Source organism: Oncorhynchus nerka, linkage group LG27 (assembly GCF_034236695.1).
Source record: "Oncorhynchus nerka isolate Pitt River linkage group LG27, Oner_Uvic_2.0, whole genome shotgun sequence".
NCBI lineage: Eukaryota > Metazoa > Chordata > Actinopteri > Salmoniformes > Salmonidae > Oncorhynchus > Oncorhynchus nerka.
In genome coordinates, this window is record NC_088422.1 from 66121884 (window position 1) to 66148827 (window position 26944).

Sequence of the window (26944 nt, forward strand, 5' to 3'; positions counted from 1 at the left end):
CTAAATGTGCTCTGCTAACCATGTCAATTGAGAAAAGGAAAGGAGATTAAGTTTTTTTAGATGAATGATCTGTATAACAATTTGTATTTCTGCTCCACAAGATGAAAGCGGTCTAATGGTTTAGTATCAGTAATTACTATGGTAATTCACTCGCAATGTATCCTCTCAGAATATTCTGTAAACTGCATTATTGGAATCTATTTGAGTTTAATCTTTACATTTTTTCAGTTTTTTTTAATCAAGTTAGTTGTCAGATGTTAATTGTATTGAAGTAAGAATCACATCACAGCAGTGATCCCCTTAAACAATATAACATTTTAACTACAGAGTATTTGGGCAGCAATGAAGTTCACACCTCATAATACTTCATAACTTTTCCAAATTTCAATTTATTCCAGTTTCTGGAAATGTTGTTGAAGGCTGTGCTTTTGCCACCATGTCTTTCATGTGATGAAAGCATGTAGCCTTGAAGAGTGATACTAAATGTGTTGTGTGAACCAGAAAAGACTGAATAATTGAGGCCATGACCATGGAATTGGACTACTAATAACAAATCGCATAGGGGTGACACACACACACACTTACCATATTTTGTTAAGCTGTGTCTATTAACGTTTACACCTGTATAAACCCCTGTCTTTATTTCCTAGTGTCCCAGCACTCCAGTCCCACTGATCAAATTGAGTGAGGCCAGAGAGAGTTGGCTGTTCCAACGCAGACTAAACACTTTCCCCATCCACAAAGCCCTCCACTGCATTCCTGCACAACACCATGCCATAAACAATGACTTGATGTTGTTGCTGCCAATATAATTGATTGATGGAATGCCCATGCAATTACTGTGTGAATTGGAGGAGAGACGTAACATGAACACATTGACAGGTTTAATGGAACAACAGTTCTAGAGGCACTTAAGGATGGAGGCATGAGTTATAAGTACAGTAGGAAAAAGCCTCTCTCCTTCTCTCAATCTTTCTCACACCTTATGAAAGCCTTTTCAGTTTACTCCGTTTTTCTGTTTAGTCCTTGACAATACAATGAAAATGAGAGCTGAAACCAAGATACGATGCTGTTCTACTGTTTGTCATATGAGACTAATCTTGCCAGAATGTTCCTCAATTTCTCAATGGGATTTGAGGCATTTGTTTTTACCGATCACACATTAGAAAGGCCAGCTATTGTGACTCACAATACAGTGCTATATGGAAAGATATTGAGGTTGCCGTTCAAGGTCGCCCAATCCAGTCTGTAGCTGGGGATAAAGACACATTTGGGACATTAACAGTGATACTTAACCCTATATCATCATTTACACTAGACCTCTGGTTTCGGATGGTGAAGCAACATAAACTGGAAGAGGAAATCCGAACGTTGAAATGGTTTAGGTTTGATCCAAAATGTAAACCAGGTATCTACAGTATGATAGAAAAGGACTGTAGAGGATGGAGAACTTCTCAGAATTTAAAGGAGAAATATGATTTCTTCAGATACTTACAGTTAAGGGACTATTTTGAAAAAGAGATACAAATTACAGGACCTTCTTCAATACCAAATATGACTATCCATGTGATTCAAAATGCATATAAACAGGTAATGTCCAAGACAATCTCTTCACTCTGTCATGGCCTGATAGCCCCTAGAAAAGAGTCAACTCTTTATATTAAAGCAAAATGGGGAAAGGAACTGAATATAGACACCTCAGATGAAGACTGGGACAATATATGCAGTACTCAACATACTAATACAAACTCAAGAACATGGAGAGTTTTGGGGGGAAAATTACCCTTTTTTTTAGCACTCCTAGAATCAAAAGTCAAAAGCTAGATAGATGTACAACAGCCATGCACATGCCAACCACACCCATGTTTTGGGGGAATGTCAGAAGATGTCATTGTTTCGTGACAATGTATGTTTGGTGTTAAAAGATGTCATAGGATATGAAGTCCCTAGAACTTGCCCTGTAATGTACCTAAGTAATGTTCCATGAGTGTGATGGGCAGGGACAGATACCTGATCAAAGTTAACCTTGCTGTAAGTAAAAAAAGCCATTACCCGTAACTGGTATAAAGTAGAAGCCCCAAAATGTGAAGAATGGCAAAGTATAATCCAATAAATCTTTAATATGGAAAGCTTGACATATGCCTAAAATCCAAGTATAAAAAAGAAATCCTAGTTGTGGACAACCCCTTTCTTTCAACTTAATTGAATAGCTTGTTTTGTCTTGAAGAGGACATTTCACATGGTAAACTCCAATAGAGTGGTGGGGTGGCCTAGTGGCAGGGTAGCCTAGTGGTTAGTTTTGGGCTAGTAACCGAAAGTTTGCAAGTTCGAATCCCCGAGCTGACAAGGTACAAATCTGTCGTTCTGCCCCTGAACAAGGCAGTTAACCCACTAGGCTGTCATTGAAAATAAGAATTTGTTCTTAACTGACTTGCCTAGTAACATAAAGGTAAAATAAAAAGAGGTTTTCCAATGCATATAAAACAATGTTAAATGCAGATTAAACCAATAAATTGAGAAGGAGAAGTGCTGTAGGCGCAGAGGAAATAGAAAATATTGATTTTTTTTTTCTCTCAAGCTTCAGTTTGGCTATTCTCTGTTGGAAAGTACAAGTGGGTCTTTGTCCTTGTGTGCCCTAATAGGCAACTGGGTCTTAATGTTCCCCGGTAGATATCGTCCAGTAATGATTACTAAAGGAACTCCTTGCTGTTGGTTTGACTCCACTCCTTCAGGCCCTGACCTTCAGAGGGTTCTCATTAACAGTGGAAACAGAACACAGCACCCCACTAGAGCCGTAACCGAGGCAAGAATTTCCTGAGTCAATAGAGCCCAGGGAAGATAAGACAAACTACCAATCAGATCTTAATTCAGCCCAGATGAAGATGGACGGACAGTGAAACAGGACCCTGACTTCCTCCTCCCTATACTGACTCAACTAGCATGGTGTTATTAGAACAGGGGGATTACTTTCCCTCTCTTTTTCCCCCCACTTTTCTTACTTTGTGAGTTTGGGGAAAGATATACTCCTACATAATCATGAATGACATTTTGGCTTCATTCTAGACTGTGTGTGGTATTACTTTGACTTTTTGTGTCTCCCAAGTAATAATCAACTATTCTCCCCTTTTCACAATAATATATAGTATAAACCCCAAGTTTGATTATACTGTCCTCATTATCTTCCTGTATTTGAGAAAAGAATACACATTTGTGAAATTGCATATCTGAGTGGTTTGGCATGTAGGCTACTTTTTATTGAAGAACATCAAGGGCAAAAATGTGGAAAGAAAACAACTGTGGACTTATCAAAGACGGCTGTTGTTGGCAGGAACTGGCCTCTAGATCTTGACCTCTCCCTCAGATTGGTTGTTCTAACAAGCAGAGAGGTGTTATAGCTCGGCCTGTGTTTATTGTTCTCCCTTTCACTCTCATCCCCCTTTTCTAAAGCTGAGAAAGAAGGACTATACCTCACCTACAACAATGGCTTTTTTAAAGCTGAGAAAGTACTATGCCTACAACAATGGTGTTGAGGGTCTATTATCTTGTAATATCCAGTTAGGACACACAGTGCAGTTCAGGGTGTGTGCTTCATGTTATTTCACTGCACGTTAGTTTTCTGCTCTGGGGATGCTGAGCATAACTCTGTGAAGTGTTCTCCTCACTAACGTGTGCCTGTTTTGTGTCTGTGTGTTTTGGCCTGTTCTGTGGCAGAGTGTTTTCCATGTGCCTGCTCTTCCATGCGAAGGCAGCACCTGAGCTCCAGAGCTGTTGTGTGTTGCTGCTCTGGGTACTGCGGGGGGGAGCCATGCAGGACAAAGCTTCCTTTGATCACGTTTTAGTGTCACAAATGCCCCTCTCTCTTCTCCATCAGGAGATACTGCAAGTCTGTATTTGTCTCTAAAGCAGGCAGCAGTACTCTTCTCTCTGTTTCTTTGGGTTACAGTGTTTGGGGTAGATCAATTAAAATGTTCTAGCTCCATCTTGTTTACTTTTAGAACAGCAAATTAGCCTGGTTACTTGAGAGAGATAGAATGCTGAACATTCTGATATCTTCCCTGGTGGATGCGGGACGAAGTTACCGTTACAGGAGGACAGAGCGGCTGGCATCTATACTAGTATGTGGTCATTCATTCATATTGCAGATATAACAAATATGCTTTTAAAAAATACTGATACAAATGTAGATTTCATTGTTCTTTCGGTATTTTACTTTTGAGTCCAACCTCGTATTAGATTAGATTGTTAGATACTGACAAATACAGTTAATTATATAGTAATTTAAGAGTGCACTATTTAGTTGTAGGCCGAATGTTATATTTAAGCAATAAGGCACGAGGAGGTGTGGTATATGGCTAATATACCATGGCTGAGAGCTGTTCTTAAGCACGATGCATCAAGCCCTGTCTGTCAAACTGCCTTAGGTTTTTGCTTTGTGGGATTTGGTCTGGTGGCAGATTAACCCAAGACCATCCACACCTACAGGGCACCTCTGGCTTGCGCCAGCTGTAAGAATAGTCAGGAGCTGTGTGTGAACGTGATTTCCTGGTTTATCAAAATGGCTGCGTGGGATGGAAATAGAGGAGCTCTGTGTGCTCAGAGCAAAGTAGTTACTTAGATGAACATGTAGTCATCATTGTTCTTTTTTCATTATGTCACAGGCTGAAGCTATTTCTGATTTCTTTACAAGTAATGTATGAACTGATTTATTTTACATTGAGAGATATAGCCCTACAGTGTGTTGTTTACTTTGAAACAATGCAAGCTGAGTTCTGAGGTTCAGTGCATCCTGTGGGTGGGGGTCCGGAAAGCCATAGGAAGTATTCTGAATGACAGCTATGGCCTGCTTGGTTTCCTGTGTGGTTGGTTATCAACCACACAAAAATCCAACTTAAAGTCATTGACTGGATTTTCAGTTGAAAGTTGACCTGAAATATGTTTCTTTGGTTTACAACTTTTACTTATGAAACTGTAGACTGTCTATGTCCCAGGCTTGACTGCAATGCCACCAACTAGTGTGGTTGCAAAGTCCCATAATAATATAAAATTGTGTTTTCATACATATTACAAGATATTTTTGCAGGAATAGTTCTGTTTTATGTCTCAAGAATCATATAAATCAATGTATTTTTACTTTATCGTTGTCAACGTCAGCTGGATATGTTAGGTGACCCAGGTGTTTTAGGAGTTCACAAGTACTGTGCTTCAATATAGTAAATAGACACTGCAGGCCTGTCAGTCACCAAGTAAACGTGAACATGCAGCAGCATCACATCAGCGAAATCCCCTCTCCTCTCTTCACAATTGCCCATGGTCCGCATAGTTCATTATCAAGAAAAATAGTGATATCCGTTTTTTTGTTGTTGCATTAAGAATAATTTATACGGGTAAATTAAAATATAAATATAACGTATACGTTTGACCTGAATGTCCGACATGCATGCATAATCATAATATGTTTGCTTAGAGTAAGTATATTTAGTTAAACGGCAATGCCCTGGTTTCCATCCAGTACCATCACCCCTACAGAGGTGCAATGGACTCTTCCAGTCAGACATGTCATGATCGTTGGTTGGAGAGGAGAGAATCGAGCAGGGAGAGGCATACAAAGCCTGCCATTGCAGTTTTACTGCTTTGGATTTGCGGACGAAGTGATATCTACATTTCTTCAAACGTTTCAACCAACGTTCATTAAGAGAAATTACAAAAAGGCAACGTATTTGAGTTGAACTATTTTAAACGGAGTAATTTCAAATGAATAGGCATATAGGGTGAAGTTACATTGAAGGCAAACTACTGAAGATAATGAACTTTGGACTTTTCACACACAAATTTGGGTCATGTTTCACGACGTCCTGAAAAAATAAAATATTATTGCCCGGCGTGGCGGCAGCTGGGCGAAATTCAGAAGAAGGAATTTTGCGCTTTGGTTGAAGTGATAATACTAACACTAACTTGCTACTTTGGGAGCGGAGCAAGCAAGTAAAATGTCTGCCAAAACAGCTTCTAAGGTAGGATACCCGATGGAACTACAGAAAAAAAAGTTACGAAGTATATTCTATTTTTCGCCTAATGCATAATCATCTCATCAAGGGAAACTGGGAAATACTATCAACATCAGATTATTCGTCTAGTTTGTGTCTCTGTCAATGTTGTCAGTGGTTGATGAGATCGACATGATCGAACGTTACCTCAACTGTATTTATGTTAGGTGAATGTCATTCATGCGACCAGGGAGGTATTGATCATGAAACATTCAGGATTTTATAATGTTTTGAAAAGTAGCAAAACAGAACGGGTTCACTAAACAGATGACTCGCTAAACTGACAACTTTTGCATATTATTGTCAGGGGTGCCCCAATAAAACACCTGTGGATGGATCATCTACATTTGGGGGCCACATACCATTTCTTCAATGCTGATGGTTAGTTACATTTTTGAGTGTGTCTTGACAGTGAAAACAGTTACTGTGGCAAACTTTATTTGAATGGACGATATCATAATGCCATGCAACACTGTAATGGTTGGTCTACCGACAATCAAAGCCGGGGTAAAATAATGTCCAGTGTTAATCAATTATATCATAGTCTTGGAACAATGACACGATTGTTAATTAGAACCAATAGTGAACTACAACTCGTAGTTTTATCTCTGCGTCATTTACCGGGCAATCATGTTTGTTTACTGGGCCTATGCAGATTTTCGAGTGAACGAACGGGTTCAAGTTAGACATGTCTCAATTGTACATGCTATTGCTCCACACACACTGCGTAGGGTCAAAAGATGGGCTAGTCAGTCAAGGCCGTGTGGATTAAAATACGTCATGTATCTGTACTAGTGTTGTTCTAGTGGTTTGGCTTGTTTCAACCCTGTTCGACCAGGTGAAAGCTGGCAGCAACATATTTTGGGAGTGGTTGTAAATCCACAAATTACAACGCATACCAATGTTTTCAAGTGTGCCAATTGTGTTCTGTCACACAGAGTTGTCTGACAACCTAGGAATGTGTACTGTAGTTTCTCACAAATGAAATTCAGGTTTGGTCAGTTTTTTCAATTCAGGTGTAACCATCTCAGGGGACGTAATGCAGGTTTGTCCTATGTGATGTATCTCACTACATCATACTATGGATGTTTTAAAGTGGGTTGTCCATTGAAAGTGCAAGTGACAACTGAAGTCCAACGTTCTGTTTGCTGGATGGTGTTTGGTCTGTCAAGAAGGCTATCATCTGTTTTGACAGAATGTGTTGCTACCAGCATGTGTTCACTGATAAGTAAGCCTTCTGGTTCATTTGGCTGTCACTCTCTGGCCCACTTGTTCAATCTGAATTAGAGGTTGACGGATTTAATTAGGGCCGATTTCAAGTTTTCATAACGATAGGTAATCTGCATTTTTGGATGCCGATTATGGTCGATTACATTTCAATCCATGAGGAGACTGTGTGGCAGGCTGTGACCACCTGTTATGCGAGTGCAGCAAGGAGCCAAGGTAAGTTGCTAGCTAGCATTAACTTATCTTATATATATTTTTTTAAATCAATCTTAACATAATCACTAGTTAACTACACATGGTTGATGATATCACTAGTTTAAGTAGCTTGTCCTGAATTGCATATAATCAATGTGGTGCCTGTTAATTTATTTTTTTATTTTTTTTATTTCACCTTTATTTAACCAGGTAGGCTAGTTGAGAACAAGTTCTCATTTGCAACTGCGACCTGGCCAAGATAAAGCATAGCAGTGTGAACAGACAACACAGAGTTACACATGGAGTAAGCAATTAACAAGTCAATAACACAGTAGAAAAAAAATGGGCAGTCTATATACAATGTGTGCAAAAGGCATGAGGAGGTAGGCGAATAATACAATTTTGCAGATTAACACTGGGGTGATAAAAGATCAGATGGTCATGTACAGGTAGAGATATTGGTGTGCAAAAGAGCAGAAAAGTAAATAAATAAATACATTAAAAAAAAAACAGTATAAAAACAGTATGGGGATGAGGTAGGTGAAAATGGGTGGGCTATTTACCAATAGACTATGTACAGCTGCAGCGATCGGTTAGCTGCTCGGATAGCTGATGTTTGAAGTTGGTGAGGGAGATAAAAGTCTCCAACTTCAGCGATTTTTGCAGTTCATTCCAGTCACAGGCAGCAGAGTACTGGAACGAAAGGCGGCCAAATGAGGTGTTGGCTTTAGGGATGATCAGTGAGATACACCTGCTGGAGCGTGTGCTACGGATGGGTGTTGCCATCGTGACCAGTGAACTGAGATAAGGCGGAGCTTTACCTAGCATGGACTTGTAGATGACCTGGAGCCAGTGGGTCTGGCGACGAATATGTAGCGAGGGCCAGCCGACTAGAGCATACAAGTCGCAGTGGTGGGTGGTATAAGGTGCTTTGGTGACAAAACGGATGGCACTATGATAGACTGCATCCAGTTTGCTGAGTAGAGTGTTGGAAGCCATTTTGTAGATGACATTATAATTGAATCACAGCCTACTTCGCCAAACGGGTGATGATTTCGCATTAGCGAAAAAGCACTGTCGTTGCACCAATGTGTACCTAACCATAAACATCAATGCCTTTCTTAAAATCAATACACAAGTATATATTTTTTAACATGCATATTTAGTTCAAATAAATGAATGTTAGCAGGCAATATTAACTAGGGAAATTGTGTCACTTCTCTTGCCTTCAGTGTAAGCAGAGTCAGGATATATGCAGCAGTTTGGGCCGCCTGGCTCATTGCGAACTGTGTGAAGACCATTTCTTCCTAACAAAGATTAATTAATTTGACATAATTATGACATAATATTGAAGGTTGTGCAATGTAACAGCAATATTTACACTTATGGATGCCACCCGTTAGATAAAATACGGAACGGTTCCGTATTTCACTGAAATAATAAATGTTTTGTTTTCGAAATTATCGTTTCTGGATTTTACCATATTAATGACCTAAGGCTTGTATTTCTGTTTGTTTATTATAATTACGTCTATGATTTGATAGAGCAGCCTGACTTAGCGGTTGTAGGCAGCAGCAGGCTCTTAAGCATTCATTCAAACAGCACTTTCCTGCATTTGCCAGCAGCTCTTCGCAATACTTGAAGCACAGTGCTGTTTATGACTTCAAGCCAAGATTAGGCTGGCAATACTATAGTGCCTTTAAAGAACATCCAATAGTCAAAGGTATATGAAATACAAATGGTATAGAGCGCAATAGTCCTAATAATTCCTATAATAGCTACAACCTAAAACGTATTAACTGGGAATATTGAAAACTCATGTTAAAAGGAACCACAAGCTTTCATATGTTCTCATGTTCTGAGCAAGGAATTTAAACGTTGGCTTTTTTACGTGTCTCACATTGCACTTTTACTTTCTTCTCCAGCACTGTGTTTTTGCATTATTTAACCCAAATTGAACATGTTTCATTATTTTTTTGAGACTAAATTGATTTTATTTATGTATTATATTAAGTCAAAATAAGTGTTTGTTCAGTATTATTGTTATTTATATATATATATATATATATAAACTGCAGATTTTAATCGTTATCGACTTTTTTGGTCCTCCAATTTATCGGCGTTGAAAAATCATTGTCGGTCGACCTCTAATCTGAATACATCACCTCTGCTTGGATGATTACGTTTTCATTATAGGATACCTTACATTGAGTTAGGGACTGTTGTTCAGGGATCACTGCTTGATTTAAGGAATAGCTTTGAGGCCACATCAAGCAGTGCATGCCCCTCAGACCCACACCCCCCTAATTCACTTCACATAACTATTTAACTCCTATTGATGTTTGTAGTACAATACACAACACATGCAATATCTCTCTATCTATGAGTAATGTCAGGCATGTTGTGTGAAAAGTGTAACTTGAATGTCTGTGGTTTTAACAGTCCAGGCACAGGCCCATGTGTATTACAAATTCGTCCAGAGGAATTTCACAACACATTGCAGTGGTCAGAGTCACATTGATTAATGAAGGATACAGAGAATGCTCTGAAGGCTGTTTCTAGACCAGAGTGTTGTGACACCTAGAATAGATAATGATCACATCTGTAGTTGTGGTGACATAATCTCTTTCAAAGGTCAAGCATACTGAAATCAAACCCAAATAAAATAATTATATTCCAGTCATGGAAATGTAGTGGTAGTTTTTAGTGTCACATAATTGTTTACCTATTCTTGTCCTCATCATAATGCATTTCCTGTCATGGAGGAAGTGTGCAGCACAGCCTCATGTTTATCTGAAAAAGGGATTAGGTAAAGCTCACTCAGCACAGCAGTAGCAGCAGCGTTTTCATAGTAGTGTTTCTGCTGGAGCACGAAGTAGGAGTGGACGTTGCCAACATTTCAAAAGCTGTGTGAAACCCTATTAATCCAGCTCATGAAGACATTAACTCTTCTTCCACAATACATTTGAATTCTGTCCTCATCCCTCCCTTGTCTATTGCTGTTTACACTCGCTGAATAGGAATACAACACCACAAAATACAATAAATTATTTGTATCAGCTCGCTCTAAAAATAGGCCACGTGCTTGTGTTTTCAGGGTGAAAGAAGAGTAGTGAAATTAAGCAAGGGGGTTTGAAAGGCTTTGCAGTCTGTGCTCTTGCCCTCCCTCTCATGTATGGCTGGAGAGGCTGTGGTAATTATGAGGACGAGTCCCTGTGGCCTTAGCGGACTCACTCAGAGCGGTACGTCTTCCGTTTTCCTTTGATTACACATCTCACATTTACATCAGCGATTGGGGGGGGGTGCAATTAGGCTTCTCTGTGGCCTGGAGAGGTGATGTTTTCCTGTATCACTGGTCGCTCTGTCACTCTATGAATTGTCCTTTAAAATAAAAAAAATATGGCTAGAGAGAGCTGCTGGATGTTTCAGTGCAGACGGGGCTAGTCTCTCGCTCTCACTTTTTCTGTGCCATGAGAGGGTCTGCGGACAGAGGGTCTCAAGTGGCCCCCATGAAGATGAGCTAGGAGCCCTGGCCCCTTGTGCAGCTGAGCTCTCAGTTTTGGTCAGACAACGTGTTCTAAAACAACACTGCTTCCTATCAAGAGCACTGCCCACATGACCATCAGTTATCTAGACTCCACTGTTTTATCTCTAGTTTATCTAGTAGTGACATTACAACCAAGTTATGCTTAAAGACATGCTACAGAACTTTGGTGACTAGTAACTCTTCTTTTTTTTTTTTTACTTCCTGCTTTGGGCTGGATGTGTCCATGTGTAGTTCATACATGCATAATATATGAGCAGAATTACTGTATTACCACAATTGTCTACAAAATCCCTAGTTAGAAAGTGACTGTTTACTGAAAGCTGTGCGACGCCATTTTCCCCCACGTGGGCCAGCCCCATAGCAATTCAAGTTCTAGCCACTGAGCTTAAGCCCCTTGCCATTAGAGTGACAGCTAGCAAGATGCGTGCACACACAGCAGAGCGAGAGAGAGCAATGACGTGCACTTATGTGACACAATTTTCAGGGACCACCTTTGACATTGTGAACTTTACATTCAGAAATACTGCCTAAAAAGTATACAAAAGTACTGGTGAATCTCTAACGCTACCCTCGTAGCTCTTATGTCTGTTTTCAAGTTTTATTTGTTACACGCGCTGAATACAACAAGTGTAGACTTTACCGTGAAATGCTTACTTACAAGCCCTTAACCAACAGTGCAGTTCAAGAAGAAGAAAATATTTACCAAGTAGACTAAAATAAAAAGTAATAATAAAAGTAACACAATAAGAATAACAAAGCTATATACAGGGGGCCCCGGTACTGAGTCAGGGTGCAGGGATACATGCTAGTTAAGGTAATCTGTACATGTAGGTGGGGGCGACGTGTCTATGCATAGGTAACAAACAAATACGAGTGTACGAAAGGGGGGGGGGTGGTGTCCATGTAAATTGTCCGGTGGTGATTTTATGAATTGTTCAGCAGTCTTATGGCTTAGTGGTAGAAGCTGTTGAGGAGCCTTTTGGTCCTAGACTTGGCTCTCCGGTACCGCTTGCCATGCGGTAGCAGAGAAAACAGTCTATAACTTGGGTGACTGGAGTCTCTGACAATTTTATAGTCTTTCCTCTGACACCGCCTATTATATAGGTCCTGGATGGCAGGAAACTTGCCCCCAGTGATGTATTAGGCTGTTCACACTACCCTCTGTAGCGCCTTACTGTCAGATGCCGAGCAGTTGCCATACCAGGCGGTGATACAACCGGTCAGGATGCTCTCGATGGTGCAGCTGTAGAACCTTTAGAGTATCTGGGGAACCATGCTAAATCTTTTCAGTCTCCTGAAGGGGAGATGTTATGTAGTGGTAGCCTAATTCTTTCTGTTAAGTCTCTCATAAAGCATTCATAACATGCATTACAAACTACAGTTACTTACGGAGTTATATTAATACATGTCGTATGATACATTATTTCAATGTATTACATAATTTTGATGAGTTACATAATGGTTTGTTTTGGATTGTGTTTGAATTAGAGCTGGGCAATAAGGACAAGAATCCATACCTGGATAAATTGCCTGAATTGATGTGATAATGATAAATAGAACGATAAGTTTATAACATGAATGTGCACCACAGTTATTCATTATCCTTTCAACAACTACTGCTACTAGTTTGATGGTTGTAGCCATTAACAATCACCCATATAAGCAAACTTATTTGGTTTCCAACTTCACCTTTCTATTGAGACATGATTTTACAGATTTTAGATGATGAAACATTGCAAAGCTTTAATGTGTAGCTGTTGTGTTTTGCTATTGACTGGTGCTGCAATTCTGTAATCGCTGTGTTATTACCATGAGTGGACATTGCAATGCTAAGCCAGGGCTTTTCTCTCTGTCACATGAGGAGATCCTGTGTATTTTCTCCAGGGAGTGGCATTTCCCTCTCTTCCTCTCCCCACCCCCTTTCCTCTTCTGTTGAATGCACTCACCCATGCTGGAGACTTCATTAAGATGTCCCAAACTGACACGGTCTGTGTCCAAGATGGATCCTGTCGTCCAAGGGTGCCCCTGGATGAGCAGCAGCTGAACACTTGTCACTGAACGCTGGGGGTTTCAGAGCATTCTTGGCAAGGGTGCTGTCCTTCAGCCTGTCCAATGCCATATTCTATTCCAGTTTCACATGGCTGTGTTGCATACTATCGTGAAATAAGCACTGTGGTGTTTGTCTCTGTCTTGGCTCGTATGATAGCTAACTAGAGCACCCAACCTCTGCTCAAAACCGACTGGGTCAAGAGGGGGAATGGAAAATGTCAAAGACAAATTTAATTCAAATGCGCCTTAAATGGCCTGCTGTGATGTAGTGTTATTTTTCCTTTCTCTTTGAAGTCATAGATTTATACAGCACAGAAAAAAATACTCTTGTTGGAAGTGTCTTCCTCTTGTTATTTAGTCATGGGTTGTTAAGGAGAGGGCAACCTGCTGTTATGTTTTGGTAACAATGATATAATGAAGTGTTGCACTTACCTTACCCACTGATATCGGTCCTATAGATACCTTTATGTGTTGAAGGAATGTGAAGACTAACGGGCACAGCAGAGGCAGGTGGGGGGGGAGGGGGCAACATACCACAGGGAGGGCAGAGGGGGAGATGCACTGCCTTTCTATAATCTGAATCACATGGAACCTTTAAAAAAGACTTAATCTCTCACCCATAATCACAGCATTAAATCCTAGAGATATGGGGTGCCTTTTCACTGTTTGCAGTCTACCATTTCTTTTCTTTTCACTGCTTTCTATCTGTGACCCCAGAATAGTGGCTAGATAGGGAATTGAGTTTGACAGCTTACTTGAGTGTTCTTACAGAATTCCTAATCTATGTTTTGCCAAAAGTACCAAACACAGCTGTAGACTAGATTCAATGACATATAATTTTCTCTAGAATCAAGGAGGAGTGATACCACCATGTGTTGGGAAAGATTAACGACCCCACATGTTCTCTCATTGCCTCAGACAAGCAGACTACCCAGTCTGCCAGTATCCTTCTCTTGCTGTATGGTGTGTTATTACTGGTGTGTCTGTGAGTAAACTGGTCGGATAATTACAGGGATCGTGAATGAGGGAGGAGGGATGGTCGATATTGTGGTAGTGGGACTGACTGGGACTGTCGTGGTGTTTTCCCAGGCAGGGAAGCACAGTAGAGAGCAGGTCTGTCTCTCCCACCTCCTGCTGAGTCAGTGGACTGATACTTATCTCCACCAATCACACTGGTGCCTGGGCTTGGGTTCCAGGAAGGGGTGCCTGCTCTCTGCACGCACCAACCAGAATCTCGGCAGGCATTTCTGTTTTGACTCCTCAACAGGAGGAACTGCGGTTTCTGTAGCTACCCTAGTGTGCGTGTTTGGTTTGTAAAATGGTAGATTTGATGTCCCTGCCGCTCCCAGGCCAGCCAAGCCACCCATCCTTGCCTTGTTGGCAGGTCAGATCTCGTAAGGATTTATCCTCAGTCAGGAACCACCAGCAGCACAAGGGATTTGACACAGGCAAGGCTGGTTGTTTTTGTGTGTGAATGACTGACTGAGTGCAGCTCAGAGCGTTGAAATAGATTCATCCTATGGCTTATCCTACATTTCTTAAGTCACTCGTTCGGGAAATGATCATGTTTTTGTTATGTAGGCCACCTACCTGTCACATTGCTGGAGCCCTCTTCACAGTGCAAGTCCATCCTATTTAGCTTTAGTCATGAATTATTTTTGCCCCTAAATCTAGACAGAAGTTATGGACAATGATGTACAATATTTACATTAGAGGTAGACCAATTTAACCGGAATGGCCAATTAATTAGGGCCGATTTCAAGTTTTCATAACAATCGGAAATCGGTATTTTTGGTTGCAGATTTTAAAAATACCTTTATTTAACTAGGCAAGTCAGTTAAGAACACATTCTTATTTTCAATGAAGGCCTAGGAACGGTGGGTTAACTGTCTTGTTCAGGGGCAGAACGACAAATGTTCACCGTGTCAGCTCGGGGGATCCAATCTTGCAACCTTACAGTTAACTAGTCCAACGCAATAACGACCTGCCTCTCTCTCGTTGCACTCCACAAGGAGACTGCCTGTTACGCGAATGCAGTAAGCCAAGGTAAGTTGCTAGCTAGCATTAAACTTATCTTATAATAAACAATCAATCATAATCACTAGTTAACTAGACATGGTTGATGATATTACTAGATATTATCTAGCGTGTCCTGCGTTGCATATAATCTGACTGAGCATACAAGTATCTAAGTATCTGACTGAGTGGTGGTAGGCAGTAGCAGGCGCGTAAACATTAATTCAAACAGCACTTTCGTGCGTTTTGCCAGCAGCTCTTCGTTGTGCGTCAAGCATTGCGCTGTTTATGACTTCAAGCCTATCAACTCCCGAGATGAGGCTGGTGTAACCGAAGTGAAATGGCTAGCTAGTTAGCGCACGCTAATAGCGTTTCAAACGTCACTCGCTCTGAGCCTTCTAGTAGTTGTTCCCCTTGCTCTGCATGGGTAACGCTGCTTCGAGGGTGGCTGTTGTCGTTGTGTTGCTACTTCGAGCCCAGGGAGGAGCGAGGAGAGGGACGGAAGCTATACTGTTACACTGGCAATACTATAGTGCCTATAAGAACATCCAATAGTAAAAGGTATATGAAATACAAATGGTATAGAGGGAAATAGTCCTTTAATTCCTATAATAACTACAACCTAAAACTTCTTACCTGGGAATATTGAAGACTCATGTTAAATGGAACCACCAGCTTTCATATGTTCTCATGTTCTGAGCAAGGAACTTAAATGTTAGCTTTCTTACATAACACATTTTGCACTTTTACTTTCTTCTCCAACACTTTGTTTTTGCATTATTTAAACCAATTTGAACATGTTTCATTATTTATTTGAGGCTAAATTGATTTTATTGATGTATTATATTAAGGTAATATAAGTGTTAATTCAGTATTGTTGTAATTGTCATTATTACAAATACATTTGTTTTAATCGGCCGATTAGTCGGTATCTGCTTTTTTGGTTCTCCAATAATCGGTATCGGCGTTGAAAAATCATAATCGGTCGACCTCTAATTTACATATGCATGTCATTTGGTCATATGTCAACCATAGGCCCCCGTGTTCATACAGTTGTTTATGGAATATTCACTACATTTCATACATGTTGACTCTGTCCTGTGTGTCTGTTTTATTAAAACATGCCTTGGTACTGATCAGACTAAATCAGTCTCAGACGCAGCTGCACAGCACTTTCTACTCCTCTCACTGTCTCCCAGCACACTTTGGAGAAAGTCTGTGTGTGTCTTCAGTTAGTGTTCTTTTAGTTTGTCTGTCCCCTTGAGCAACTCTGCCATGTTTACCTATTCCTCCCTTCTTCTCTCACCCTCCTTAAGACGTCCACATGCTTCCCAGCCGAAACAGTTAGTACATATACTGTATAATGCTTACATTTTGTGATGTTTGGGGGCAAACCATTTTTTTTCTTGAAGCAAGCCGAAGTCGGTAGCTGAAGTTTACGCCCCTTCATCTGTGATTGGTCAACATTAGAGATTCTTCAGTAAGCCTTGGTTGTCATTCAACGAAAGATGACTAATTTACGTGATTTTTTTTATTTTCTTTGAGAAATACTGCACCAAACATCTTAGTTAGATGTAAAATTGCACATCTAAGATCTCCAAAAATGTCAAAATGATGTGAGTTATTATAGACAAGTTCCAACTGTTTTGAGAAGGTGTATACTAGCTATGCCATCTCAATATGGACAAACAGTACTATTGCCGCTTTTTTCTTGTTTTTCAAGTGAAGCTCTTTTTAAGGGAGTATGTGAGCACACTCGTTTGGAACTCGGCTAGGCGCCATCTGAACTGAAACAAGCTGACGCCTTTACTTTTCCCACCTTCCCCCTATCCTCTCCCATCCACTGTTATTTTGTGTATAAAGTCTGACTTAAGCCTTTCTGTCTCAGTACACAGGAAAAATATAATTACTCAAGCCCCGGGAGAAACTGGGGTTACGTTGTTAAATTGTTTCATTAACACAGCAAAACCTAAGCCTTTTTTACTCCACAGGAAACCCCTTTCAAATGTTATATAATCACCATTTGTGAAATTGTAGAATTCACCTTTTAAGTATACGAGTTGTAATTTCTCAGAAATATTATTTGAGCTTATGATCGTTTTCCAGTAATACGGTTAGTTCCTCAGGAGAAAGAATGTAATCTTTGCTGTCTTTTTCTATGCTCCAGTGTCCTGTTTATATCATCTACAAATTAAATTGTCCATAATGACCGATTTATACGTGTAGGATTCAAACAAGACCTTCCTGCCACTGATTTTACACACACACACACTCACAAAACAACCCTGTTGTCTGTCTTTGACAAATAACTATGGCAGACCATGATTGTTTTGTGGCTTGCACCTATAGTTGTACTTTGCTCACAATGCACACACAACTCCTGGTGAGTTCTCATGGTGTACTTGACTGAAGCCATAGTGTGCACACCAAATAAGAAACCCTTGTCACATGTCTCTCATTTAGCCCTTTTAAGGTGGAACCTGAGTGTTGTCTTTTCTCTATCGACACACACACACACACACAGGATCCCAGCCCTTTGATTCAACATACAGTTGAAGGCAGAAGTTTACTACACCTTAGGCAAATACATTTAAACTCTTTAAGAATGTGAAATGTCAGAATAATAGTAGATTTATTTCAACTTTTATTTCTTTCATCACATTTCCAGTGGGTCAGAAGTTTACATGCATTCAATTAGTATTTGGTAGCATTGCCTTTAAATTGTTTAGCTTGGGTCAAACATTTCGGGTAGCCTTCCACAAGCTTCCCACAATAAGTTGGGTGAATTTTGACCCATTCCTCCTGACAGAGCTGGCGTAACTGAGTCAGGTTTGTCAGTTCTGCCCACAAATTGTCTATAGGATTGAGCTCAGGGCTTTGTGATGGCCACTCCAATACCTTGACTTTGTTGTCCTTAAGCCATTTTCCCAGGGGTCATTGTCCATTTGGAAGACCCATTTGCAACCAAGCTTTAACTTTCTGACTGATGTCTTGAGATGTTGCTTCAGTATATCCACATAATTTTCTTTCCTCATGATGCCATGTATTTTGTGAAGTGCACCAGTCCCTCCTGTATCAAAGCACCCTCACAACATGATGCTGCCACCCCCGTACTTCACGGTTGGGATGGTGTTCGGCTTGCAAGCCTCCTCCTTTTTCCTCCAAACATAACAATGGTCATTATGGCCAAATAGTTCTATTTTTGTTTCATCAGACCAGAGGACATTTCTCCAAAAAGTACGATCTTTGTCCCCATGTGCAGTTGTAAACTGTAGTTATGGCGGTTTTGGACCAGTGGCTTCTTCCTTGATGAGTGGCTTTCAGATTTTGTGGATATAGATACTTTTGTACCTGTTTCCTCCAGCATCTTCAAGGTCCTTTGCTGCTGTTCTGGGATTGATTTGCACTTTTCTCACCGAAGTACGCTCATCTCTAGGAGACAGAACGCGTCTTGGCTGATTTCTTTCGATTTTTCCCATGATGTCAATCAAAGAGGCACTTAGTTTGAAGGTAGGCCTTGAAATGCATCCACAGGTACACCTCCAATGGACTCAAATGATGTCAGCCTATCAGAAGCTTCTAAATCCATGACATAATTTTCAGAAATTTTCCAAGCTGTTTAACCTCTTGCTTCTACTCGGGACGCTTGCGTCCCAACTAGAGCTCTGGAAATGCAAATGCGCTACGCTAAATGCTAATAGTATTAGTTAAAACTCAAACGTTCATTAAAATACACATGCAGGGTATTGAATTAAAGCTACACTCGTTGTGAATCCAGGCAACAAGTCAGATTTTTAAAATGCTTTTCGGCGAAAGCATGAGAAGCTATTATCTGATAGCATGTAACAATACACTACAACACAAAAGACCCGCAGGGGATGTAAACAAAATAATTAGCATATTCGGCGCTACACAAACCGCACAATAAAATAGAAAACATTCATTACCTTTCACCATCTTCTTTGTTGGCACTCCTAGATGTCCCATAAACACTATTGGGTCTTTTTTCGATTAAATCGGTCCATATATAGCCTAGATATCGTTATATGTAGACTGTGTGATAAACGAAAAAAACAGCGTTTCATAACTTAACGTCATTTTTTTAAATTCAAAAAGTCGACGATAAACTTTCACAAAACACTTCGAAATACTTTTGTAATGCAACTTTAGGTATTAGTAAACGTTAATAAGCGATAAAATTCATCAGGAGGCGATGTAAAAATATTAGTAAACGTTAATAAGCGATAAAATTCATCAGGAGGCGATGTAAAAATCATTAGCTGTCCGTCTGGAAAAATGTCCGGCTAGAAACTCAACCAAAATATCCGGTCCTAGACCTGAAGAAATGCGCTGCCTTGCATGTGTTTGACCAAGAAAAAACTCGTAGGCAAATGACAAGACTCTAGACACCGTGTGGAAGCTGTAGGTACTGCAACCTCAGCCAATTAATTGTGGTTCACCTTTATCAATGGGTTCAAGTAGCGCAGCAATATATTTTTCCATTTTCAGTGATCAGTTTTTCCTGTGCTTTTCGATGTAAATGCCGTTCTGGTAAAGCCACAGCAGTGATTTAACCAGTTTTATAAACGTCTGAGTGTTTTCTATCCACACAGACTAAGCAAATGCATATACTATATTCCTGGCATGAGTAGCAGGGCGCTGAAATGTTGCGCGATTTTTAACAGAATGTTCAAAAAAGTAGAGGGTAGAAGCAAGAGGTTAAAACACTTAAGTTGACTGTGCCATGTAAACTTCTGACCCACTGGAATTGTGATACAGTGAAATAATCTGTAAACAATTGTTGGAAAAAATAATTGTGTCATGCGCAAAGTAGATGTCCTATCCGACTTGCCAAAACTATAGTTTGTTAACAAGACATTTGTGGAGTTGTGTATGTAAACTTCTGACTTCAACTGTATACTCGCCCCCCCTTCCCGTAACTTCTATGTTGTAATTAGTTCATGTATAATGAGATACTGGGTCTATGCATAGATTAAGGCTTCATTTATCTAGAGTTTAGTCAATCAATCAAATGTATTTATTTTTTTACATCAGCAGATGTCACATTACATATACAGATACCAAGCCTAAAAACCCCAAAGAGCACGCAATGCCGATGTAGAAGCACAGTGGCTAGGAAAAGGCAGGAACCTAGAGATGAACCAGGGCTCTTGCTAGATGTTGGTGTTATTAATTAAGGTTTATTATTATTATGCATGTACTACTCATTAATGCATGCATGTTTTCTCCCTGAGATGATAATTGCGTCTCCTCTGAAATGCAGGGTGGGAAAGGAACATGGTTGCCCGGCCCCTAACAGTAACCAATTCATTAATTCAGTAGATGTGGGCCAGGCTGAGGCCTACAACATGGCCATTGTGACTCAGAGGCTCTGAAAGCTTGGGAGTTTCTCTGAGTGGACTTTGCTTCTTGTTTTAGTGGGGCTGGGCCATGTGACCCTGCTCTGTGTGTGTGGGTGGGGGCCCAGCCCTGCTGGGGTAGTGGGCTGGCTGGCCCATAAAGACTTCCGCATGCTTCGGTTCAGCTGGCTCCTAGCCGAAATCGGGTAACCGAACTTGTGTGCTCGCATACCTTCGACCATCGCTTGAAAACAATAAATGCGGCAATGGTTTTTCCATCTTGAGACTCTGTAGCCAGTAAACACGTTGTGATGTATAAGTTCGGACGACTTCGGCTTCCTAACTTTGACTTGCCTCAAAGATTTTGTGTGCACGAACAGCCGAAGAAAACCTTGCTGAAGGCCATAACTAACAAACGTCACAAAATGTTCTCAATATATGAACAAACTATTTTGGATGGGAAGCTGCTCTGTTGTCCACTGTACTGTAGGGACAGGCACCATCGCTCTCTGGAGCCAACATGGTCAGCCTCAAGGACCCCCTGCTGAATACACCCTTTGTTTTACTGTGTGTGTGTTTTTAAATCCCAGCTCAAGGATGGTGACATAGGAACGTTTTGTCAGGGGTCGTGTTTGGGTTTAGTTCCATAAGACGACACTAGCAAACACGCCCCAGTCACCGTTAATTAACCTCCCTTCGTTAGGCCCTGCCTCATGTTGCTCATTCTGAAAGGCTCTCCAATGCCCCATTCACTAGCAGGAGATTTTCCTCCTCCTATAGCAGAGTTGTTGGGAACAATGGCTATATGGTGGTTGTATTTTTCTATGTTTTTCACGACCAACCCAAGCCTGTTCTTTCAAAAGTTTCTATTAGTTTCCTGTGATAAGTAAACTAATGCAGTCATCTCCCTGAGTGTTACAATCTCTCGCTCTGGGTGTTCTCATACTGAGCTCAGTATTTCCAGTGTTATCAAAAATAGGAAAAGCGAGAGAGAAGCTAGGGAAAGCGATAAAAGGAGGGAGAGAGTGAGAGAGCTGGGCCTTGGCTTCTTATCAGCACATTCCTGACCTCTTAAGTTGTGTTCTGGGGGGGGGTGATAGCTGTGCGGCTAGTGATTGGCTGAGTCCAGGGCTGATTTACAGACTCCTGTGTGATGGCAAGGCCAGATTCCCTGCTGCCTGTATGGGCCTGGTTATCGTCCCTGACCTCTAATGGGTCAGACACAATGTCAGGATTGTCAAACGTTTGCCTGCCAACAGTACGTAGCACATCTGAACAGAGTGTCGGCAGTCAATCTCTTTTGTGTTCACACAGCAAGGACCTTTAAGTCTTCAACCAAGTCGTCAAATTCCCCAAACCAGATTATGGCAGAAGCGTTGTTTGGCAATGCATGTCCGTGTGTGTTGCTTTATGCTCATGTCAATGTTAGCTAACTAGCTAGATGTGCTAATGTTACTGTTGTTCTACAAAGCCCTTGTTGATACTAGCCAGATGGCCACAGCTAGATAACAAGCTAGCAAGATGACAAAGAAAACATTTAAACTCTCCATAATCTCACACAGCCCATAGATATGTTTAGCTAGCTGGCTAACGTACACTAGCTAACTAGCTGTTGTGCTAGCTTGGTAAAGTAAAGACACTGCATTTACTCTTGGTGGCCAGCTACAGGCTGCTTCATGGAAACTAATCCATTGTGATTTAATTATGTTACTAGCTACAGTGGCCAGATAGCTAGCTTGCTAAAGCATTTAGTGTTGTGTGCATTGTGCTGCACTTACCACTCCAATTTGGTGTGTCTGCATTGCTCAGTTAGCTTGCTAATGTAGCTAGCTAGCTAGCTAGCTAACTAATAAGCTAGTGCACATTATCAAATTGAACAAAACAATCATTCAAGCATAACTTCTTAACTAGATGTAAAAGCTGTAAAGACTCTAGAAAAGCTTTATTGTTTTAGTGAGAATTCTGATGAAATACCATTATAGAAGTTAAAGTAAAAACCCAAACCAGTCTGTGCATTAATACCGGTGTGTATATAGTAAAATACTGTATACCGTCCAGCCCTACCAGTTCATTAGATACCTTTTTGACAGTGATTACAAGTGAAGTGCAGGATGTGTTTTGAGGAAGTGGCTCAGTGGAGCTTTGACCCTTAGGCTCTGATAGTGCTGCTGAACAGAACAGAGGGTGTTTGTGGGGAAAAGTTTGTGTTCCAAGTGAAGTTCATCATGCTCCATCCCTACTGCTGATGGCTGAGAGAGAGGACAGTTAGGCTCTGGTTGAGTGGGGATGACTTTGCTGGTGGGCTAGCTGGGAATGATATGCTAGGCCTACTGTATCTCTCTGGGTCACTGGGTAGCACATCAGCGCTGTGAAAGTCTCTTGGAGGAAATCATCCTCATTTGTGACTGGGTACAGGATCTTAAACATTTGATTCTAGTTTCTACTTCACAGTAGGGCCATTTTTAAATATTTTTTCTTCTTCTGAAATGCCTTCTTGAACATGTGAACTTTATTGTTCCATAAATACAAACTTGTATGGGATCTGTAAATATGAATAAAACATTTTTAATTATGAGCCAATTAGAAAGCACTAAGCTATGTAGGGAGAAAGACAGGATCCTTCCTGGCTAGACATGATTGGCTGAGGTAATGGAGGGTTTGTACTTGCTGAGAGATGACTCCTGATTGGTCTGTCATGTCACAGGCTTCTGTCTATAACAGAAGGGGAGCTTCCCTGGTCAGTATACAGTGCATTCTGAAAGTATTCAGACCCCTTGACTTTTTCCACATTCTGTTACAGCCTTATTCTGAAATGGATTAAATAAATAAAAAATCATCATCAATCCACACATAATAACAAAGCGAAAACAGGTTTTTAGAAACATACTAACAAAAAATGTGTATATTTCTAAAATATACAAAAAAATAGTGCTCAGGTGCATCCTGTTTCCATTGATGATCCTTGAGATGTTTCTACTACTTGATTGGAGCCCACCTGTGTTAACTTCAATTGATTGGACCTGATTTGGAAAGGCACACACCTGTCAATATGCACAGTTGACAGTGCATGTCGGAGCAAAAACCAAGCCGTGAGGTCAAAGGAATTGTCCGTAGAGCTCAGAGACAGGATTATGTCGAGGTACAGATCTGGGGAAGGATACCAAAACATTTCTGCAGCATTTAAGCTCCCCAAGAAACATTGGCCCTCCATCATTTTTAAATGAAAGAAGTTTGGAACCACCAAGACTCTTCCTAGAGCTGGCCAACCTGAGCAATCGGGGGATAAGGGCCTTGGTCAGGGAGGATACCAAGAACCCAATGGTCACTCTGACATAGCTCTAGAGTTCCTCTGTGGAGATGGGAGAACCCTACTAAAGGACAGCCATCTCTGCAGCACTCCAACAATCAGGCCTTCATGGTAGTGGCCAGACAGAAGCCACTCCTCAGTAAAAGGCACATGACAGCCCGCTTGGAGTTTGCCTAAAGACACTCAGACCATAAGAAACCAGATTCTCTGGTCAATTTAAACCAAGGTTGAACTCTTTGGTCTGAATGCCAAGCGTCACGTCTGGAGGAAACCTGGAACCATCCCTACGGTGAATGTTCTTCAGCGGCAGGGACTGGGAGACTAGGCAGGATTGAGGGAAAGAAGAACAGTGCAAAGTACAGAGATCCTTGATGAAAACCTGCTCAGGACCTCAGACTGGGGGCGAAGGTTAATCTGCCAACAGGACAACAAACCCTAAGCACACAGCCAAGACTACGCAGGAGTGGCTTTGGGACAAGTCTCTGAATGTCCTTGAGTGGCCCGCCAGAGCCCGGACTTGAACCCAATCGAACATCTCTTAAAATAGCTGTGCAGCGACACTCCACATCCAACCTGACAGCTTGAGAGGATCTGCAGAGAAGAATGGGAGAAACTCTCCAAATAGTTGTGCCGAGCTTGTAGTGAAGAAGACTTGAGGCTGTAATTGCTGCCAAAGGTGCTTCGACAAAGTACTGAGTAAAGGGTCTGAATACAGTTTTTTTGTTTGTAATGAACTTGCAAAAATGTATAACCTGTTTTAGCTTTGTCACTATGAGGTATTGTGTGAAGATTGAGAAGAAAAAATGTCATCCATTTTAGAATAAGGCTGTAACGTAACTAAATGTGGAAAATGTCAAGGTGTCTGAATATTTCCCAAATGTACTGTATAGATCATCTTTGCTACCGCAGATGTTATGGAAAGATCTAGCTATGGACAACTGCAAAAGTGTTGCTACAGCTCTCAAAAACATTGCTGCACTGAATTTAACTATCTATCTACCGGATCTCAGTTGGGAGAAGATTTTAGTAGAGAAGAATTTCTAGAGGACAATGTCATGCTGATGTGATCATTAGCATGTGAATTCTTAAAGAGATGGGTGGGGCTAAGGTTTAAGAGGGTGTGAACGATGCTGAATGGGCGTAAAACAAAGGAGCTTTCTAGCAAGAGTGGAAATCTTAGCAACATCTCAATGTCATGTATTTTAATTTAATTTTAATTTTTTACCTTTATTTAACTAGGCAAGTCAGTTAAGAACAAATTCTTATTTTCAATGACGGCCTAGGAACAGTGGGTTAACTGCCTGTTCAGGGGCAGAACGACAGATTTGTACCTTGTCAGCTCGGGGGTTTGAACTTGCAACCTTCCGGTTACTAGTCCAACACTCTAACGACTAGGCTACCCTGCCGCCCCAATGTCTCATAAGTGTATCAACTTTCAAAGCAGCATAACTTTCCCATGTTTCACAACATTTGACTTAAGCGCATGTAGAGAAATCTGGTCCCATTTCACAGGACCGACGGGATGGATGGATGGGGAGGGAGGGAGGGATCAGTGGACATGGCAGGCAGAGCAGCAACCTTTGATGCAGCAACACTTGACATTATACATGTGTAATACCATTATAGTTACAGCTTTCAAAAATAACCATTCTTCACTCCTTAGAGCAGTGAGAAGAAGTAAGTAAGCAGTAAGAAATAAGGCTCGAGGGGGTGTGGTATATGGTCAATATACCACGGATAAGAGCTGTTCTTATCCACGACGCAATACTGAGTGCCTGGATACAACCCTTAGCCATGGTATATTGACCGTAGCAACGTAATTAGAGCAGTACAAATACATGTTTTATCATACCTGTGGTATACCACGGCTTTCAGACAATCAACATTCAGGGCTCAAACCACCAAGTTTATAATATACAATAAGCTCTACTGTCGTTGAAGTTCTCTGACCAGTTAGAGGGTAGAGGACAGGGCGGTCAGCAGACTGTCATCCTCTGGAAGTTACTGGGGTTAAGCCAGTCAGGATTGTCTTTGTGCTGGAGTCGCCTGATGTAGGAGCAGAAATATAATATGTTTATAATTCTTCAGCTGGCCTGGTATTTGAAAAAAACCGTTCCCATTTCCTGCTGCTAGAGACCAGGCAGGTCACCCAGAGCTGCCACTCACCAGCCCAGATGTGAGAGTAGAGGAGGATCAGTAAACAACCGAAGGCTCAGAGCCTACAGAGCCTGAGGGAAGGCTTCTGTTAGTAAATCCTCCTTAACATTAAAGACCGCAGTACACAGCCAGCATGCGCCATCCACAAACAGTGTTGTGTCCCACAGGCCATGCTCCCAGCTCCTGGGACTGACATCACACTATGAGCTGCAAGTGAAGGTCACCATGGAGCCTCATACACTAGCTATTCACGTGGGGTTTGTGTCTGTTCCAACTAGTCTTTTCCAGCTTATCTATCCTGCCTTTGTGAGAGAGCATGGACCTTTGAGAGAGAGGAACATGGTAGATTTACTTTTTAATCCTGGATGCCATGGATTATAGGTTTTGTATTTTATTCTGACTACTGTCAGATATTAGTGTGTCCGTCATGTTTGCAAAGCAGAAATCCCCAATGAGAGCTTGATGATGAGTGTGACACGGTGAGTTCTCAGGGTATGAGCTGAACGAGTCAGTTCTGGCGGAAATTAATTGACTCCAGCATGTTTTAGTGTGTCAGCACATTCACCAGCGAGGCAGCACTGTATCATCAGCCTGCTGGCTGTCCCCTCTCATCACAGCTTAGTGGGACTCGGTCTGCTGGGACTTCTTTCATTACTGGGTAGAGGTGCGTTCAGCTACTGTCCTTACTGCCACACTCGAAAGGCATGTTTTCTGTGTTTACCTTGCGCATGTGTTTGCATATATAGTGTTGTACGTACATGTTAATATGAGAAACGGTGTGACTCCAGAGCGCTGCGATTGCGTGAAAGTGGGTTTGGTAATGTGTGGATTCCTCTCAGCCAGACCATGTGATTCTCTGTGTGTGTGTCACAGGGCAGAGGATGCAGCTGCATTCTGGGCCCTCCTTCCTCTGGGATCCAGCTAGAGGACAGATAAGGTTGCCATGGTTACACTTACCCACGGTAACATCACAGGAAAAGCTGGCTGCTGGTACATGCCGCTGCTGTGGGTGTTACCCACGTCTGATTGGCCGACGCTTGCCTTC

The 26944-nt window shown here is 41.3% G+C and overlaps 1 protein-coding gene across 12 annotated transcripts in view; it reads left to right on the top strand.

Annotated features, from left to right (window-relative positions):
* The window catches only part of tjp1a (tight junction protein 1a), a 145495-nt gene that overhangs the window by 67001 nt on the left and 51550 nt on the right, over positions 1 to 26944 (top strand). Inside the window, exon 1 of one of the 12 annotated variants that reach the window (XM_065011902.1) lies at positions 5584 to 6008. The exons of the other annotated variants lie outside the window; for them this stretch is intronic. Coding sequence (XP_064867974.1) covers positions 5985 to 6008 — 24 coding nt within the window. The 5' untranslated portion in view covers positions 5584 to 5984. Of the gene's footprint in view, positions 1 to 5583; positions 6009 to 26944 lie in introns of those variants that run through there. 12 annotated transcript variants of the gene reach the window in all.